The following is an 18,795-nucleotide window of genomic DNA, read 5'->3' on the forward strand; positions in this document are numbered from 1 at the left end:
CTTCAAACATACCCATTTTTGCTTTCCGAGATAATGTTCTCGACTTCCACACATTCTTCAAGGCCCCCAGAATTTTCGCCCCCTCCCCCACCCTATGATCCACTTCCGCTTCCATGGTTCCATCCGCTGCCAGATCCACTCCCAGATATCTAAAACACTTCACTTCCTCCAGTTTCTCTCCATTCAAACTCACCTCCCAATTGACTTGACCCTCAACCCTACTGTACCTAATAACCTTGCTCTTATTCACATTTACTCTTAACTTTCTTCTTCCACACACTTTACCAAACTCAGTCACCAGCTTCTGCAGTTTCTCACATGAATCAGCCACCAGCGCTGTATCATCAGTGAACAACAACTGACTCACTTCCCAAGCTCTCTCATCCCCAACAGACTTCATACTTGCCCCTCTTTCCAAAACTCTTGCATTTACCTCCCTAACAACCCCATCCATAAACAAATTAAACAACCATGGAGACATCACACACCCCTGCCGCAAACCTACATTCACTGAGAACCAATCACTTTCCTCTCTTCCTACACGTACACATGCCTTACATCCTCGATAAAAACTTTTCACTGCTTCTAACAACTTTCCTCCCACACCATATATTCTTAATACCTTCCACAGAGCATCTCTATCAACTCTATCATATGCCTTCTCCAGATCCATAAATGCTACATACAAATCCATTTGCTTTTCTAAGTATTTCTCACATACATTCTTCAAAGCAAACACCTGATCCACACATCCTCTACCACTTCTGAAACCACACTGCTCTTCCCCAATCTGATGCTCTGTACATGCCTTCACCCTCTCAATCAATACCCTCCCATATAATTTACCAGGAATACTCAACAAACTTATACCTCTGTATTTTGCTTTGTCACTGTCTCCCGCGTTTGCGAGGTAGCGCAAGGAAACAGACGAAAGAAATAGCCCAACCCACCCCCATACACATGTATATACATACACCTCCACACACGCAAACATACATACCTATACATCTCAATGTACACATATATATACACACACAGACATATGCATATATACACATGTACATAATTCATACAGTCTGCCTTTATCTATTCCCATCGCCACCTCGCCACACATGGAAGAACATCCCCCTCCCCCCCATGTGTGCGAGGTAGCGCTAGTAAAAGACAACAAAGGCCCCATTCGTCCACACTCAGTCTCTAGCTGTCATGTAATAATGCCCGAAACCACAGCTCCCTTTCCACATCCAGGCCCCGCACAACTTTCCATGGTTTACCCCACACGCTTCACATGCCCTGATTCAATCCACTGACAGTACGTCGACCCCAGTATACCACATCGATCCAATTCACTCTATTCCTTGCCCGCCTTTCACTCTCCTACATGTTCAGGCCCCGATCACTCAAAATCTTTTTCACTCCATCTTTCCACCACCAATTTGGTCTCCCACTTCTCCTCGTTCCCTCCACCTCCGACACATATATCCTCTTGGTCAATCTTTCCTCACTCATTCTCTCCATGAGCCCAAACCATTTCAAAACACCCTCTTCTGCTCTCTCAACCACGCTCTTTTAATTTCCACACATCTCTCTTACCCTTACATTACTTTCTCGATCAAACCACCTTACACCACATATTGTCCTCAAACATCTCATTTCCAGCACATCCATCCTCCTGCACACAACTCTATCCATAGCCCACACCTCGCAACCATACAACATTGTTGGAACCACTATTCCTTCAAACATACCCATTTTTGCTTTCCAAAATAATGTTCTCGACTTCCACACATTCTTCAAGGCTCCCAGGATTTTCGCCCCTTCCCCCACCCTATGATTCACTTAAGCTTCCATGGTTCCATCTGCTGCCAGATCCACTCCCAGATATCTAAAATATTTAATTCCTCCAGTTTCTCTCCATTCAAACTTACCTCCCAATTCACTTGACCCTCAACCCTACTGTACCTAATAACCTTGCTCTTATTCACATTTACTCTTAACTTTCTTCTTTCACACACTTTACCAAACTCAGTCACCAGCTTCTGCAGTTTTTCACATGAATCAGCCACCAGCGCTGTATCATCAGTGAACAACAACTGACTCACTTCCCAAGCTCTCTCATCCACAACAGACTGCATACTTGCCCCTCTTTCCAAAACTCTTGCATTCACCTCCCTAACAACCCCATCCATAAACAAATTAAACAACCATGGAGACATCACACACCCCTGCTGCAAACCTACATTCACTGAGAGCCAATCACTTTCTTCTCTTCCTACATGTACACATGCCTTACATCCTTGATGAAAACTTTTCACTGCTTCTAACAACTTTCCTCCCACACCATATATTCTTAGTACCTTCCACAGAGCATCTCTATCAACTCTATCATATGCCTTCTCCAGATCCATAAATGCTACATACAAATCCATTTGCTTTTCTAAGTATTTCTCACATACATTCTTCAAAGCAAACACCTGATCCACACATCCTCTACCACTTCTGAAGCGTGGGAGGTGGGTTGATTAGAAAGGGTAGTGAGTGGTGGGATGAAGAAGTAAGATTATTAGTGAAAGAGAAGAGAGAGGCATTTCGACGATTTTTGCAGGGAAAAAATGCAAATGAGTTGGAGATGTGTAAAAGAAAGAGGCAGGAGGTCAAGAGAAAGGTGCAAGACGGTGAAAAAGAGGGCAAATGAGAGTTGGGGTGAGAGAGTATCATTAAATTTTAGGGAGAATAAAAAGATGTTCTGGAAGGAGGTAAATAAAGTGCATAAGACAAGGGAGCAAATGGGAACTTCACTGAAAGGGGCTAATGGGGAGGTGATAACAAGTAGTGGTGATGTGAGAAGGAGATGGAGTGAGTAATTTGAAGGTTTGTTGAATGTGTTTGATGATAGAGTGGCAGATATAGGGTGTTTTGGTCGAGGTGGTGTGCAAAGTGAGAGGGTTAGGGAAAATGATTTGGTAAACAGAGAAGAGGTAGTAAAAGCTCTGCGGAAGATGAAAGCCGGCAAGGCAGCAGGTTTGGATGGTATTGCAGTGGAATTCATTAAAAAAGGGGGTGACTGTATTGTTGACTGGTTGGTAAGGTTATTTAATGTATGTATGATTCATGGTGAGGTGCCTGAGGATTGGCGGAATGCTTGCATAGTGCCAATGCACAAAGGCAAAGGGGATTAGAGTGAGTGCTCAAATTACAGAGGTATAAGTTTGTTGAGTATTCCAGGTAAATTATATTTGCTTTGTCGCTGTCTCCCGCGTTTGCGAGGTAGCGCATGTATAGGTATGTATATGTGTGTGTGTGGACGTGTATGTATATACATGTGTATGTGGGTGGGTTGGGCCATTCTTTTGTCTGTTTCCTTGCATTACCTTGCTAACGCAGGAGACAGCGACAAAGTATATAAATAAAAAATATAAATATATATCATTATCATCGCTATCATTACCCCTGGGGACAAGGGAAAAAATATACTTCATGTAACTCCACCATGTCATAAAAGCTCATTTCAAGGATCAGAAGCAGGGTTGGAATTCCTTCCCTTTGTATTGTTACCTTCCAAAAGTAAAAACATAGAATCTATGAGTAGACTTTACCTTGAAGATTCACTTGTCTGTTCCTGATGCTACCTGGCTTAGGTGGGAAAAAGTGAAGAGATGTAAAACTGTTATCATCAATACTATCATTATTCTTACTAGCATGTAAATCTAACAATAATTCTTTGGGAGTGTGTAAAAGAGTGTAAGGAGTATAAGTAAATTCTATATTGATGAGGGTAAAAATGAAAGTGGATGGAGAGATGGGTAACAATAACTGCTTATGCACCTGGCCATGAGAAGAAAGATCATGGGAGGCAAGTGTTTTGGGAACAGCTGAGCAAGTGTGTCAGTGGTTTTGATGCAAGAGAGCAGGTATTAGTGATGGGTGATTTGAATGCAATGGTGAGTGATTGGCAGCTGAAGGTATAATTGGGGAGGCCAGGGGTATTCAGTATCATAAATGGAAATGGGGAACAGCTTGCTTAGTTGTGTGCTGAAAAGTGTCTGATGATTGTGAATACCTGGTTCAAAATGAAGTACATATACAAGTTTAAGTACATGAGCAGGAAAGATTGTCAGCAGGCATTATTGGATTATATATCAATTCAGAGGCATGTAAATGAGAGAAGTATGGATGTAAACATGCTGAAAGGGGCAGCTGGTGTGATGTACCAACACTATCTTGCAGAGGTAAGGATGAAGATTTGAAGAGCTTTTTGGAAAAGAGAAAACAATATTGGTGAGAAGATATGCATGTGGCATACAAAGGTGGGAGGTGGGTAAATTAGATAGGATAATGAGTGGTGGAATGAAGAAGTAAATTGCTAGTGAAAGTGGAAAGGGAAGGAGTGCAAGTGATTTGGGGATGTATTCAAGAAAGTGGCAGGAAGTCAACAGGAAGGTACAGGGGTTGAAAAAGAAGGTAAACAAGAGTTGGGGTGAGTGAGTATCAGTAAACTTTGGGGAGAATTAGATGTCTTGTGAAGAATTCATAATGTGAAAAACAACAAAAACAGGAATATTGGTGAAAGGACAAAAGGGGCAGGAGTAAAGTGAGTATTTGAAGGTCTGTTGAATGTTTTGATGATATGGCGGCAGATGAAGGTAATCTGGGTCCGGCTGGTATGCGAAGTTAAAGAGTTATGTTGGTGAAGAGAGAAGAGGTGGTGAAAGCCAGACAAAGAAAATGTCAGAAGGTGGCTGGGGTGGATAATGATGCTGTTGAATTCATTAAGAAATGGGTTGATTATGTTAATTGGCTAGTTAGATTTTCTGTGAATGTATGGATCATGGTGAGGTGCCTGAGCACTGGTAGAATGCATGTATAGTGCCACTGTATAAAAGCAATGAGGATAAGAGTGAGTGTTCAAACTACAGAGGTTTAAGTGTGTTGGATGTACCTAGTAATGTGCATGGGAGGGAAGTGAGTGACAGAGAGAAGGCATGTACAAAGCATCAGACTGGCAAGGAACAGGGTGGTTTCAGAAGTAAAGGATATGTGGCTCAGGTGTTTGCATTGAAGAATGCATTTAGGAAATACTTAGAAAAACAGATGGATTTGTAAATGGCATATATGGATCTGGAGAAAGCATATAATGCGGTTGAAAGAGACACCTTGTGGAAGGTCTTAAGAATACACGATGTGGGTGGAAAGCTGCAAATAAGGTGCATGTACGAGTGGAAAGAGGGGAGAGAGAATGTTGTAAAGTGAAGACTGGTCTGCAGCAGGAGCATGTGATGTCAGTTGGAAGGAGGTATGAAATGAGGAAATGTAAATCTCAATAAAAGGAAGGTTATTAGGTTTAGCAAGCTGAGGTACAGGTTAAGGTGTGAGTTTGAATGGAGAAAAATTGGCAGAAGTGAAATGTTTTGGATACCTGGAAATGGACATCGCAGAGAAAGGAACCATAAAAGCAGAAGTGAGTCATAGGACAGAAGAAGGGGCAAATGTTTTGGGAGCACTGAACAATGTATGGAAAGAAAGATCATTACCTAGGAGGGTAAAAATGGATATGTTTGATGGTATGGTACTCCTAACCTTATCATAAGGATGCAAGGCATAGGCTATAGGTAAGACTGTGCATAAGAGGGTGGGTGTGTTGGAAATTAAATGTTTGAAAAGAACATGAGATGTAAGGTTGTTTGATCAAGTAAGCAATGAAAGGGTAAGAGAGATGTGTGGTATAAAAAAGAGTGGTTGAGAGAGACGAAGAATGTGTGCTGAAATGGTTTGGGCAGACAGGAGAAAATGAGGTAGAAAAGAATGACAGAGTATATATGTTTCATAAGTGGAGGTAGCAAGGTGAATGGGGATATCAAATTGGAGATGGAAGGATGGGGTAAAAACATTATGAGTGATCAGGGCCTGAACGTGCAAGAGGGTGAAAGGCATGCAAAGCATAGAGTTAAATGGAATTATGTGGTATAAAGGGTCGACATGCTGTTAATGAACTGAACCACGGAATGTGAAGTATCTGGGGTAAACCAAGGAGAGGTATATGGGGCCTGGTTGTGGATAAGCTGTGGTTTTAGTGCATTACATATGACAGTTAGAGAATGGATGTGAGCTGATGTGGCCCTTCTTCGTGTGTTCCTGATGCTAACTTGCTAATGCAAGAGATGGCAATGAAGTATGAAAGGATAAAGGAGGAAGAGGTTTTTGAAGTAGGTTAATAATGTGCATAAAACAAGGAAACAAATGGGAACATTGTTGAAGGGTGCAAAAGAGGAAGTGATAACAGGTACCAATGAAGTGAGGAGGAGATGGAGTATTTTGAGACAGTTGAATGTGTTTGATGAGAAGTTGGAAATGTAGGGTGTTTTGGTCAGGGTGATATGAGAATTCGAGTCATGGAGGGTGGTTTGGTGAAGAGAGAAGAGGTGGTAAAAGCCTTAAGATGAAATGTGGCAAGGCAGCTGGAGTGGATGGTATTACAGTTGAACCTATTAATAAAAGGGGTGACTGTGTTAACTGATTGGTAAGGATTTTCAAAAAATGTATAGATCATGGTGAGATGCCTGAGAACTGGTAGAATGGACATATAGTGCCAATGTATAAAGGCAAGGGGAATAAAGGCAAGTGTTCAAACTACAGAGGTATAAGTTTCTTGAGGGTAGCTAGTAGGTTGCATGGGAGGGTATTTAACAGACAGATTTGTATGTGGCATTCATAGATGTGAAGAAAGGATAAGACAGGGTGACAGAGATGAAACCATGGAAACAGAAGAGAGCCACAGGGTGGGTGAAGAAGCAGAGGTTCTTAGAGAAATGAAGATGAGGAAAGAGAAAATGTTTATTTAGGAGGGCAAAAATGGCTATGTTTGAAGGTATAACAATCCCAACAATATCATATGGATGCAAGGCATGGGATATACATAATGTTGTGAGGAGGAGAGTGGATGTACTGGAATTGAAATGTTAGAGGACAAAATGTGGTGTGAGGTGGTCTGATCTGGTAAGAAATGAAAATGTATGAGAGAGAGGTGTGGTAATAAAAAGACTGTGGTTGACAGAGCTGAAGAGGTTTAGGCAATATGGGGAGAATGAGCGAGGTTGACAATAAGGATACATGTGTCAGAAGTGGAGGGAACAAGGAGAACTGGGAGACCAAACTGGAGATGGATGGAAGGAGTGAAAAAGATTTTGATCAATCAATACCTGAATATGCAGGAGGGTGAAAAGTGTGCAAGGGATATAGTGAACTGGAACAAAGTGGTATACTTGGGTCAACATGCTGTCAAAAGACTGAACCAAGGCATGTGAAGCATCTAGGGTAAGCCATGAAAGAGCTCTGGGGCCTGGATGTAAACAGAGAGCCATGGATTCAATGATGGCTAGAGAATGGATGTGAGAGGATGCAGCCTCTCTTCATCTGTTCCTGGTGCTACCACCCTGATGCAGGAAACGGTAATCAAGTATGGGAAAAAATAATACAACCCGAGAATCTGTCTTATGGGACTTCCTCACCTTCAAGGCTGTACGGTATGAATAAGAAAATGATGGACTCCATTTGAGTAAGAAGGTACCTGATGGCTTTGTATTCCCTTCCATCCACTGACAATGAAACAGCCTCATCAACACTGATTTCTCCCTCATGGAATAAGACGAATTACACTAAGCACCTATAAAAGTTATATCAGTGACATATAAGTAAATGGTGAATAAGAAGTGAGGAAGCAAAGTTATATAGATATCTGGAGAGACTACTGGGATTTCTTGCCGAGGTCAAACTACTTCAATATTTTATCAAGCCTGCAGCATCAACTAGACTGAACAACTAAGTATTACATCACTGCAAACATAAGCACTACATGGAGCAAAATGTCTATTGCCAGTAAAAATGTTTTAAGTTTAACTAGGAGTAAGGAGCTCTATCATATATACACAAAGCATGAAGGAATGTCAGCTATGAGACCTTAATTGTTATTCCTTTAACCTTTGTCTCTCAGTGAAATGAATACCACAACAGAATGGAACAGTCCTGTTTTCATTCTATTTAATTTTTTCATACATACTTGCCATTTCCCACAATAGCAAAGAAGCATTCCAGAACAGATGACTGAGCCTTAAATGGAAAACTCCACATCTGGCCCCCTTCCCGGTTCCTTCTTTTGAAAAAGTAAAACTGGAGGGGAGGATTTCAAGCCTTCCACTCCTGCCCCTTCAAGTCACCTTCTATGACACACAAGGAATACGTGGGAAGTACTCCTTCTCACCTTCATCTATTTATAATTACCCCAGGGTCAATTTCCATGCAAGCACCGTGGTGTTACCCAGGACCTTTCTAAAGGGTCATGCAGCCTAAGATGTGCTACATCCAATAGCAGTGAAATGTAATCTTCTTTGGCGTGATCAGTTCTTTGACAAGGCCTTACTCCCAATAATACAGCCTTATCAAGGGGACACTTCACTTGTGGCACAACCTCTTGCAGGCAAAGCAGGCTTGGCAACATCAACCTGTTATCTTGAGGATTTAAGTGTTTGAGCACACAAAGAAAAACAGATGTTCCATGAAAAAAAAAAACACCATTTATCAAAATCAATGTATCTATGTCAGCATGCAATTTTTTTTCTTTCCATTACTAAAACTACTGCAACAGCACTGGAAGCTTATTTGTGTGGAGGGCAAACAGACATAAAAACCTTAAGTAATGAATTTCTTCTTATAAGCACATTGTACAAATGTTAGCTTAAATCACATAATCTTAAAATGAAAGCTAATGGAAGAACAGTAATTAATACTTTATGGCACGATCATTAAAGAAAAATCACTAAACCTTGAGAAGAATCATGCAAACTTACCAGGGGATTTTTCAAATTATGGGTGTACGACTTTAACTCGTCCAAGAATTGTCACTAGCTAACTCTCAATTCAGAGTTACCATATAAGTGCCTTAAGTACATAAATGAGATGGTAGGTTTTCATAGTTTAGAATCCAATAAACAAATGTCAACAGAGTTCAAGCAATCTGAAAATGTGTAGGTGAACTTTTTTTCAGGATAATACATATTTCATAATTCTTTACTGCTTCCAATAGATCCACTGTCCAAAATCACACTTGTTTTCCCAGTCTAAGTTATTGTGTCTTATTTCAAACTTTTCTTTTAGTCTTGACAGTGAAAAGTCCTTTACTCATGTCCATAAAACCTAAATTGAAAAAAGTGTAAATATCACACCAGCAAACTACTTCTATTTTCTCTTTTGCTAAAACTAAGCTAAAACAGTTCAGAAAACATTACAACTGATTACTAAAATATATCATAAAACTGACATGAAACATTCCACTGCTGTCATTCAAAAAAATATGTGTAATATCACGTACCTATGAACAATATTGTTTATAATTGCAATGAGCTTCAGAGTTTGTATGGAAAATGCTCGAAGGGCTCGGTCTTCAATACTCAAAGGCTTGTGAAGGTAGAGACAGGTGAGAATTGTTTGTGCTGCAGAATGACCCTCCAGCCAAGTAACTAGGCAAGCTAGCATTGAGTCCATTATGCCAACCAGTTCCTCCATTGTTAGGTTATTTAGTTTTAGAGCTCCAGCCTGTTCAGGAAATACATTATCAATGCAAGCATGCTAAAATATTGAGAAAAACACACACTGATGCATTCTACTAGAAGCACAGAAAAGATAATGTGTTCATTCACGTAATATTCTAGATATCTAAGCCTATTTTCACCATGCAAGCACTTTCATTTGTTTTTCATACTAAATCACCACATCTCGAATTAGCAAGGCAGCCTCAGGAATAGATGAAGAAAGGCTACAGCCACTCACATCCATTCTCCAACTGTCATGTATAATGCAACAAAATCACAGCCACCTATCCACAACCAAGCCCCATAGACCTTTCCATGGTCTACCCCAGATGCTTCATATGCCCTGGGTTCAGTCTACTGACAGCACTTCAGCCCCAGTATACTACATCATTCCAATTCACTCTATCTCCTACATACCTTTCACCCTCTTGCATGTTCAATACATATATCCTCTTTGTCAACCTTTCCTCACTCATTCTCACCATATGTCCAAACCATTTCAGCATGCCCTCTTCAGTCCTCTCAACCACACTCTTTTTATTACCACATCTCTCTCTTACCCCTTCTATACTCTCTCAATCAAACCACCTCATGCATTACATTGTCTTCCAACATTTCATTTTAAACACATCCACCCTCCTCCTCACAGGTTATCTATAGCCCATGCCTTGCAGCCATATAACATTGCTGAGACAACCATACCTTCAAACTTACCCATTTTTTACCCTCTTCAGCACTTACAGCTATATAACATTGTTGGGACTACTATACCTTCAAACATACCCACTTTTACCCTCTTCAGCACCCCAGTACCTTCACTCACCATCCACCATATGACTCACTTCCACTTCCATGGTTCCAATTGCTGCTATGTCCACTCCCATGTATCTAAAACACTTCACTTTTCTCAATTCAAACTCACCACAAGTAATCTGTCCTGCAACCCTGCTAAAACTAATAACCTTGCTTTTATTCAACTTTCTCCTTCCACATACTCTTACAAACTCAGTCACCAACTTCTGCAGTTTCTCACTCGAATCTGCCATCAGTACTGTATCATCACCAACAACTGAATCACTTCCCAAGCCCTCCCATTCCCCACAGTCTGCATACTCGCCCCTCTCTCCAAGCCTCTCACATATATCTTCCTCATCACCTCATCAATAAGCAAATCAAACCACCATGGTGACATTGGTGACATCACACACATGTGCCACAGACCAACCTTCATTTACAACCATTCAGAGTCCTCTCTTCCTACTCGAACACATATCTTGATAAAAACTTCTCACTCCTTCCGGCAGCTTTCCTCCTACTCAGTATATTCTCAAGACCTTCCATAAGGCATGTCTATCAATCCTATCATATGCTTTTTTCAGATCCATAAATCCTACATAAAAATTCCAACTGTTTCTCTAAGCATTTACCAAACACATTATTTAAGAGCAATTATCTGATATCCACATCCTCAACCACTTCTGGGCCCATGCTGCTCATTCCAAATCTGATATTCTGTACGCCTTCCCCCTCTCAATAAATACCCTCCCATACAACTTACCATGTACATTCAACAAAGGTATACCTCATTAGTTTGAACACTCACCTTTATATCACTTGCCTTTATACAATGGCACTACAAATATATTCCATTCTAAATATTTTCACATTTCTTTTACTATACTTAACTGCCACCTCCTGCATCAGCGAGGTAACACAAGGAAACAGATGAGGAATGCCCCATCCCACCCACATTCACCTGTATATACATAAATGCCCACACACGCTCATATACATGCATATACATTTCACCGGATACATACATATACATACACAGATATATACATATATACAAATGTAAACATTCATATTTGCTGCATTCATCCATTCCCATCACCACCCCACCAAACATGAAATACCATCCCCCCTCCAGTGAGTTGGTGTCAGGAACAAACAAAAAGGCCACATTTGTTTACACTCAGTCTCTAGCTGTCATGCCTAATGCACCAAAACAACAGCTCCCTTTCCACATCCAGGCACCACAGAACTTTCCCTGGTTTACCCCAGATGCTTCACATGCCCTGGTTCTTTCCACTGATAGCTCGTCGACCCCAGTAAAACACATTCCAATTCACTCTATTCCTTGCACACCTTTCACTCTCCTGTATGTTCCAGCCCCGATAGCTCAAAATCATTTTCACTCCATCCTTCCACCTCCAATTTGGTCTCCCACTTCTTCTTCCCTCTACCTCTGACAAATATATCCTCTCTGTCAATCTTTCCTCACTCATTCTCTCCATGTGTCCAAACCATTTCAACACACCCTCTTCTGCTCTCTCAACCACACTCTCTTTATTCCCACACATCTCTCTTACCCTTTCATTACTTATTCGATCAAACCACTTCACACAACATATTGTCCTCAAACATTTCATTTCCAACACATCCACCCTCCTCCGCACAACCCTATCTATAGCCCATGCCTCGCAACCATATAACATTGTTGGATCCACTATTCCTTCAAACATACCATTTTTGCTCTCCAAGATAACATTCTCGCCATCCACACATTCTTCAACACTCCCTGAACCTTTGCCCCCTCTCCCATCCTGTGACTCACTTCTGCTTCCATGGTTCCATACACTGCTAAATCCACTCCCAGATATCTAAATTCACTTCCTCCAGTTTTTCTCCATTCAAACTTACCTCCCAATCAACTTGCTCCTCAACCCTACTGAACCTAATAACCTTGCTCTTATTCACATTCACTCTCAGCTATCTTCTTTCACACACTTTACCAAACTCAGTTACCAACTTCTGCAGTTTCTCACCTGAATCAGCCACCAGCACTGTATCATCAGTGAACAACAACTGACTCACTTCCCATGCCCTCTCACTGACAATACACTGCATACTTCACCTCCCTAACCACCCCATCCATAATAAACAATTTTAACAACCATGGAGACATCATGCACCCCTGCCGCAAACCGACATTCACTGGGAACCAAACACTTTACTCTCTTCCTACTCATACACATGCCTTACATCCTTGGTAAAAACTTTTCACTGCTTCTAGCAACTTACCTCCTACACCATATACTCTGAAAACCTTCCACAAAGCATCTCTATCCACCCTGTCATATGCCTTCTCCATAACCATAAATGCTTCATACAAATCCATCTGTTTTTCTAAGTATTTCTCACACACATTTTTCAAAGCAAACACCTGATCCACACATCCTCTACCACTTCTGAAACCACACTACTCTTCCCCAGTCTGATGCTCTGTACATGCATGCACCCTCTCATTCAATACCCTCCCATATAATTCGCCAGGGAATACTTAACAAATTTATGCCTCTGTAATTTGAACAATCACCTTTATCCCCTTTGCCTTTGTACAATGGCACTATGCATGCATTCTACCAATCTTCAGGCACTTCACCATGATCCACACATACAATGAATATCCTCACCAACCAATCAACAACACAGTTACCCCTTTTTTTTAATAAATTCCACTGTAATACCATCCAAACCTGCTGCCTTGCTGCCTTTCATCTTCCGAAAAGCTTTCACTACCTCTTCTCTGTTCACCAAACCATTCTCCATCACCCTCTAACTTTGCACTCCACCTCAACCAAAACACCCTATCTGTCACTCTATCATCTAGCACATTCAACAAACCTTCAAAATATTCACTCCATTTCCTTCTCACTTCATCACTACTTGTTATTACCACCCCATTTGCCCCTTCACTGATGTTCCCATTTGTTCTCTTGTCTTACACACTTTATTTACCTCCTTCCATAACATCTTTTTACTCTCCCTAAAATTTAATGATACTCTCACTCCAACTCATTTGCCCTCTTTTTCACCTCTACCACCTCTCTCTTGACCTCCTGCCACTTTCTTTTATACCATTCCCAGTCATTTGCATTACTCCACTGAAAAATTGTCCAAACACCTCTCTCTTCTCTTTCACTAACAATCTTACTTCTTCATCCCACCACTCACTACCCTTTCTAATCTGCCCACCTCCTACCTTTCTCATGTCACAGACATCTTTTGTGCAAGCATCACTGCTTCCCTAAATACATCCTATTCCTCCACCACCCTCCTTCCTTCATACACTCTCACCTTTTGCCATTCTGCAATCAATCTCCCCTGGTATTTCCTCACACAAGTCTCCTTTCCAAGCTCACATACTCTCACCATTCTCTTCTCTCCAACATTTTCTCTTCTTTTCTGAAAACCTCTACAAATCTTCAACTTTGCCTCCACCAGATAGTGATCAGACATCCCTCCAGCTGCCCCTCTCAACACATTAACATCCAACAGTCTCTTTTTTACATGCCTATCAATTAAGACATAATCCAATAACGCCCTCTGGCCCTCTCTCCTACTCACATACGTATACTTATGTATATCTCTCTTTTCAAAACAGGTATTCCCAATCACCAAACCTTTTTCAGCACACAAATCCACAAACTCTTCACCATTTCCATTTACAACACTGAGCACCCCATGTACACCAATTATACCCTCAACTGCCACATTACTCACTTTTGCATTTACATCACCCATCACTATAACCCTGTCTCATGCATCAAAACTGCTAACACACTCACTCAGCTGCTCCCAAAACACTTGCCTCTCATGATCTTTCTTTTCATGACCAGGTGCATAGGCACCAATAATAACCCAACTCTCTCCATCCACTTTCAGTTTTACCCATATCAATCTAGAGTTTACTTTCTTACACTCTATCACATATTCCCACAACTCCTCCTTCAGGAGGAGTGCTATTCCTTTCCTTTGCTCTTGTCCTCTCACTAACCCCAGACTTTATTCCCAAGACATTCCCAAAACTACTCTTCCCCTCTAGCCTTGAGCTTCATTTCACTCAGAGCCAAAACATCCAGGTTCCTTTCCTCAAAGATACCATCTATCTCTCCTTTTTTTCTCAACTTGGTTACATCCACACACATTTAGACACTCCAATCTGAGCCTTCAAGGGGCATGAGCACTCCCCGCATGGCTCCTTCTTCTGTTTCCTCTTTTAGAATGTTAAATACAAGGAGGGGAGGGTTCCAGCTCCCCCACTCCTACCCCCTTTAGTTGCCTTCTATGACATGTGGGGAATACATGGGAAGTATTCTTTCTCCCCTATCCCCAGGGATATCTTAATGTATATCTATTTATTCATCATACTTGATCACCATTTCTTGCATTACTGAGGTAGCACCATGAAACTAATGATGAAAGACCCATCCACTCACATACACACATATATACATACATGCACATACACATACATGCACATATACATACACATACATATACATGTATACACATGTACATATTCATACTTGCTCGCCTTCATCCATTTCCAGCAACATCCCATCCCACAGGAAACAGCATCGCCACCCATGTCAGCAAGGTAGCATCAAGAAACGGACAAAGAAAGGCCACATCTGCTCATTATCATTCTCTAGCTGTCATGTGTTATGTACCAAAACCACAACTCCCTGTCCACATCCAGGCCCCACAGGGTATACCCCAGACTTTTCACATGCCCTGTCTCAGCCCACTGACAGCATGTCAACCCCAGCAAACCATATCATTCCAATTCACTCTACTTCAAGCATGCCTTTCACCCTCCTGCATGTTCAAGCCCTGATCATTCCTTGCTCCCTCCAACTCTGACACATACATCCTCTTTGCCAACCTTTCCTCACTCATTCTCTCTGTATGTCCAAACCATTTCAAAACACCCTCTTCTGCTCGCTCAACCACACTCTTTTTATTACTATACATATCTCTTACCCTTTCATTACTTACTTGATCATACCACCTCACACCACATATTGTCCTCAAACATTATATTTCCAACACATCCACCCTCATCCATACAACCCTATCTATAGCCCATGCCTTGCAACCATATACTATTGTTGGAACTACTATTCCTTCAAACATACCCATTTTAACTCTCAGAGATAAAATTCTTTCTTTCCACACATTTTTCACTGCTCCCAGAAACTTTGCCCCTTCCCCATGCTACCACTTCCGCTTCTATAGTTCCATTTGCTGCCAAGTCCACTCCCAGATATCTGAAACACTTCACTTCCTCCAATTTTTCTCCATTCAAATGTACCTTCAACTTACTTGTCCCTCAACCCTGCTGAATCTAATAACCTTGCTTTTATTCATATCTACTCACAACTTTCTCCTTTCCCACACTTTTCCAAACTTAGTCACCAACTTCTGCAGTTTCTCACTCAAATCAGCCTCCAGTACAGTCATTGGAGAACAACAACTGACTGACTTCCCAGGCTCTCTCATCCACAACAGACTGCTTTACCTCTCTCTCCAAAACTCTTGCATTCACTTCCCTAACTACCCCATCCATAAACAAATCAATTGCTGCTTCTAGCAGCTTACCTCCCACACCATATATTCTTAATACCTTCCACAAAGCATCAGTATCAACCCTATCATATGCCTTCTCCAGCTCCATAAATGCCACACAAATCCATCTGTTTTTCTAAGTATTTTTCAAATGCATTCTTCAAAGCAAATACCTGATCCACACATCCTCTACCACTTCTAAAACCACACTGCTCCTCCCCAATCTGATGCCTTTACCCCCTCAATCAATACCCTCTCATACAATCTTCCAGGAATACTCAACAAACTTATGCCTCTGTAGTTTGAAAACTCACCTTTATCCCCTTTGCCTTTGTACAATGGCATTATGCATGCATTCCACCAATCTTCATGCACCTCACCATGATCCATACATAGAATGAATATCCTTACCAACCAATCAACAACACAATCACCCCTTTCTTAATAAAGTCAACTGCAATACCATCCAAACCTGCCACCTTGCCAGATTTACCTTCCATAAAGATTTCACTACCTCTTCTCTCTTAACCAAACCATTCTCCGTGACCCCTCTCATTTTACACACCACCCCAACCAAAACACCCTACATCTGATACTATATCAAACACATTCAACAAACCTTCAAAATACTCACCCCATCTCCTTCACAATGTTCCCATTTGTTTTCTTGTCTTACGCACATTATTAACCTCCTTCCAAAACATTCTTTTATTCTCCCTAAAGTTTAATGAAACTCTCTCACCCCAACTCTTAACTGCCCTCTTTTTCAACCCTTGCACCTTCCTCTTGACCTGCTGCTTTCTTTTATACATCTCCTAGTCATCTGCATTCCTTCCTTGTAAACACTGTCCAAACTCCTCTCTTTTCTCTTTCACTAGCAACCTTACTTCTTTATCCCACCACTCGTTAGCCTTTCTAATCTGCCCACCTCACACCTTTCTCATGCCACACGCCATCACTGCTTCCTTAAATACACCCCATTTCTCACCCACTCCCCTCACTTCATTTGCTCTCACCTTTTGCCATTCTATATATACTAGCCGCCTTGTGTCATGCACCGAAACCACAGGCCCCTATCCACAACTAAACCCCACAGAACTTTCCTTGGTTTACTCCAGCTGCTTCACATGCCCTAGTTCAGTCCATTGACATGTCTCCCTCTGTATACCAAATTCACTTTATCACACACACATTTTTCATCCTCCTGCATGTTCAGCCCCTGATCACTCAAAATCTTTTTCATTCCATCCTTCCATCTCCAATTTGGTCTCCCACTTTTCCTCATCCAATCCACTTCTGACACATATATCCACTCTGTCAACCTCTCCCCACTCATTCTCTTCCTATGCCCAAACCATTTCAGAACATCCTCTTCAGTTCCCTCAACCACACTCTTCTTACACTTTCATTACTGACTTGATCAAACCATCTTACACCACTAATTGTCCTCAAACATTTATTTCTAATACATCCATCGTCCTCCTCACATCCTTACACACATCCTCTGCCCATGCCTTACATCCATACAACATCACTGGAAGTACTATACGTGCCCATTTTTGCCCTCACAGATGACAACATCTCTTTCAACACATTCCTCATTGCTCTTACAACCTTCACCCCCCCCCACCCTATGACTCACTTCCACTTCCATGGTTCTATCACTGCCATGTCTACTCCAACGTACCTAAAACACTTCACTTCCTCTAAATCTTCTCCATTCAAACTCACACCCCAACTAAACTATCCCTGCATTCTGCTAAATATAATAACCTTTCTTTGATTCAGATTTACTCTCAACTCTCTCCTATCACACACTCTCCCAAACTGCCACCAACTTCTGCAGTTTCTCACATGAATCTGCCACCATTGTTGTATCATCAGCATACAACAACTGACTTACTTCACACATATCTCAAAGACCCTTGCATTTACCTCCCTCAACATCTCATCCACTAACAAATTAAACAGAAATGGTGAAATCACAAAGCCTTTCCATAGACCAACCTTCAACTGGAGCCACTCACTCTTGTCTACTTACAGGCACACATGCCTTACATTCTTGATAAAATGTTCTCACTGTTTACAGTAGCTTACCCCATACACTGAAATATTTTCAAGACCTTCCACAAGGCATCTTTATCAACCACTCAGGTTCAGTGAGTGGCCTTAAAATTGAGGTGTGGAACTGAATGCATGAATATCCAACTAGAGGACCACCTTGCCTAGCATAAATATCTACCTAGAGGAGTAGAGGGGTTAAGAATAAAATCATAATCTATTATCTACACATGTGATCAAGCAGGATGATAAGGCATAAGTTACTTAAAAAAAAAGCTATGAGGTTGGAATTCACGATAGCAGATGATCTTTACAAGTCTGTAAATGAAGTAGGGAAAAAGTTTATCAAAGAATGTCAACTACACCAGTCATATCTGCGTAATGAAGGAAGTACTGTACTGTGCATCAGGGCAGTGCTGATGAAATACATATAAAGTGCCTTGCTTAAGGTTTGAGAGACACAGGAGTTGAGATAAATGTTTAGATCCTGCCTTCATAAGACTGAAAGCATGGCAATGTGATAAAGTTCACCTGACAGTGCTACTAACCTTAACAGCCTGGTCAAAATTGAGAACCTTCTTGCCTCTATTACACATCATCCCAGCATCCATCTTGGGATCCATCATCTCTATTGCAGACATGGCTTCAAAGAGTCCAAAAATGTCATCATGTAGGAGCTCACCCAACTGCAAGTCTAAGACAGAAATTCATTATTTATGTAAAAAAAAAAAAATCCATT

At 41.2% G+C, this 18,795-nt stretch overlaps 1 protein-coding gene across 1 annotated transcript in view; it reads right to left on the minus strand.

Annotated features, from left to right (window-relative positions):
* Positions 1 to 18,795, minus strand: part of Naa35 (N-alpha-acetyltransferase 35) — a 150,286-nt gene that overhangs the window by 116,742 nt on the left and 14,749 nt on the right. Inside the window, exons 3-4 of the mRNA XM_071695047.1 lie at positions 18,605 to 18,750; positions 9,362 to 9,585 (exon numbers count right to left, since the gene is read on the minus strand). Coding sequence (XP_071551148.1) covers positions 9,362 to 9,585; positions 18,605 to 18,750 — 370 coding nt within the window. The remainder of the gene's footprint in view (positions 1 to 9,361; positions 9,586 to 18,604; positions 18,751 to 18,795) is intronic.

Source organism: Panulirus ornatus, chromosome 4, assembly GCF_036320965.1.
Source record: "Panulirus ornatus isolate Po-2019 chromosome 4, ASM3632096v1, whole genome shotgun sequence".
In the NCBI taxonomy this organism is placed as follows: Eukaryota; Metazoa; Arthropoda; class Malacostraca; order Decapoda; family Palinuridae; genus Panulirus; species Panulirus ornatus.